Source organism: Cucurbita maxima, unplaced genomic scaffold, assembly GCF_002738345.1.
Source record: "Cucurbita maxima cultivar Rimu unplaced genomic scaffold, Cmax_1.0 Cma_Scf00038, whole genome shotgun sequence".
In the NCBI taxonomy this organism is placed as follows: domain Eukaryota; kingdom Viridiplantae; phylum Streptophyta; class Magnoliopsida; order Cucurbitales; family Cucurbitaceae; genus Cucurbita; species Cucurbita maxima.
The window spans coordinates 1,640,405-1,642,904 of NW_019272054.1; the positions used below are offsets into that span (position 1 = coordinate 1,640,405).

The 2,500-nt window shown below is 30.1% G+C and overlaps 2 protein-coding genes across 2 annotated transcripts in view; both read right to left on the bottom strand.

Moving 5' to 3' along the window:
* Nucleotides 1–747, bottom strand: part of LOC111468931 (bifunctional dTDP-4-dehydrorhamnose 3,5-epimerase/dTDP-4-dehydrorhamnose reductase-like) — a 7,940-nt gene extending 7,193 nt beyond the window's left edge. The window contains exon 1 of the mRNA XM_023114093.1: nucleotides 712–747. The gene's annotated coding sequence lies outside the window, so the exon portion shown is untranslated. The remainder of the gene's footprint in view (nucleotides 1–711) is intronic.
* LOC111468932 (homeobox protein knotted-1-like 7) overlaps nucleotides 1–785 on the bottom strand; it is a 4,147-nt gene extending 3,362 nt beyond the window's left edge. The window contains exon 1 of the mRNA XM_023114095.1: nucleotides 137–785. Coding sequence (XP_022969863.1) covers nucleotides 137–436 — 300 coding nt within the window. The 5' untranslated portion in view covers nucleotides 437–785. The remainder of the gene's footprint in view (nucleotides 1–136) is intronic.
* Between the last annotated feature and the right edge of the window lie 1,715 nt (nucleotides 786–2,500).

Genomic DNA, 2,500 nt, shown 5'->3' on the forward strand with positions numbered 1-2,500 from the left:
AAAAAAAAAAAAAAAAAAAAAAAAAAAAAAAAAAAAAAAAAAAAAAAAAAAAATGAATCCATCATAAAATGAAAGCCAATTTCAGCCCAGAACACAAAACAAGCAAGACTCTCAACCAAATGAAAAACAAAATCACCAGAAAATTGTCGAGTTCCTGGCGGTCATGAGGCGACAAGGAATGGGCATTTTGATGAGAAGAAGCATAAGAGCGCAAAACATGATGCGATTGAGAAAGCTGAGCATCGATCATCGGAAGCTTATCAATCGGCGTAGCAACACGAAGACAAGAAACATGAGCGGAAAGAAGCTGCTCATAAAGTGGATGAGTAGCAATCTCCGCCTTGAGTTGGGCATTATAAACCCCCTCGCCGGAAACCAAAACATCACCGCTAGACCCACCACCACCATTCATGATTCCCAACCCAGCTTCTTGCATTTCAAACCCCCACAAAACCCGCAGTAGAGTAAAATTAACACAAAAACAGCAGTAATTAGAAAGAACAGAAGCCGCGAGGTGAGATCGATAGAGGAAATTGTTGGGATTGAATTTTGATCGAATATGGTGATGGATAAGAGACAGTTTGTCGTTAATGGAGTGAAATGAAGAAGAAGAAGAGAGAGAGAGAGAGAGGAGTATATAGGGATCAGAGACAAAACTTTCTGCAACACCTCTGAGAATTGCAGAAAAATTGTACAAACAGAGAAAAGGAGGAAGAAGAAGAAGAAGAAGAAGAAGAAGAACAAGAGAGAGAAAGAGAATTTGCTTTGTGTTATGGCAAAACGGTCATTGAAAACAGAGGCTACCGAATCATAATTTTTTTATTTAAAAAAAAAATTAAATAAAAATTTAATTAAAGGAAGATAAAGCTGCTCTTCTCTATGCCCGCACCCTGACACATTTTCCTTTTTCTTTTTTAATTTAATTACTTAATTAATTATGTTAGGTTCATAGTCTTTAGGGAAGTTGAGACGTCCAAAAAAGACCTAAAATTGCCAAACCAATAAAATACCCCATAAGTGTTTATTTTAGTTTTTTTTTTTTTTTTATAATATTATTGGAGAGTTTTATTTATTTGTTTAATTAAAATGATATATTTTTAAAAAATAAAATAAATTATTGGTCCGATAAAGAAATGATTGGTATTCATGTCTTTATTCAACCTATCTTTATCGTTTGGTTCATTTTTTCATAAAAGCTATTAATATTTTTACTCAAATCAGCTAAAATGAGCGTTATTTTATAAATGTATATAAAATAATATTTCGTAAAAATACACGAAAATAAAATAGGTCTAAGTTAGTGCCTCAACTAAAAAATTGTTGATTAGGGTTTAGGGAGAAATAAATATCTAATAGTAATAATTAAATAAATATCTCAAATAATTAGTAAAGCAAAGTAAATACGATTTAATTAATATATGGAAGTATAATTATCATTTAAGAAAACTAGTCCCTCGAATTAAAAATCCATATGATTGTATTTTTTAGGATTGGATATAGAAAAATTTTTAGAAAATAAAAAAAATTAAGTCCGGCAGTGAGTTGACATTTTTTTGTCAAATCCAACTCGACTAATTTAAAATAGTGTAACAACCTAATTTAATCCAACTTTATTTTTAAGATTATTATAAAGATTTAAAAAATATTAATTTTATAATCGGTATTTGAATAGAGAGTATTTAAAATTTAGGAATATGATAGATAATTGAATTTTTTTAATTAAAAAATTTTTAAAATAGAGAATTGAATTATAACTCGATAAATTAATTTTTGAATAAATTAAAAATTAAGGGAAGGATTAGCTAGACACAAAACGACTCCGTAACCATATCGAGCGTTGCGTTTACGCGCGAATTTGGTAGGGCGGGTGGGCCCCACTTCCATCAACTACCGGATAATCAGGTTTCTTGATTTGATGGGATGATACAAGCCGTTGGATTGGCCCCTTTTTTCTATTTTTTCTCTCTCAATTTTTTAAAATTATTATTTTAACTTTTTTCGCGAGAGTCTGAATGGAGTATTAATTGGGAATATATAAATTTTTTTATAATTATTTATTTTTTAACAACTCTTAAACAATATTCTCCCTTTCAAAATATATATTTAAATTGAATTTCAAATTTGAAAGGTTTAATAATAAATAATAGATATTTTATAAATTAATATTTTATTTTTAATAAAAATAAAAATTTGAATAAATGATTCCATCTAATTCATATGCATTTAAAGAGCATTAATAGTCCAATCTCATTTATTGTAGATATTGTCTGCTTTTGTCCGTTATGTACAGTCTCATTACTCATCAACTCACTTACATTTCATGTTTATATATGTTATTATTATTATTTGTTAACAAAGCAACAAAGCGGCGAGAAAATCTATGGAGACACTTTCCCATGGTCTTTGTGGTACAGGCTACGACTCCAAGAGGCTCAGGAGTCTGTCCCGCTCGACCTTGTCCTGTTGACACACGAGGCACGTCTTCACATACCAAGAGGCT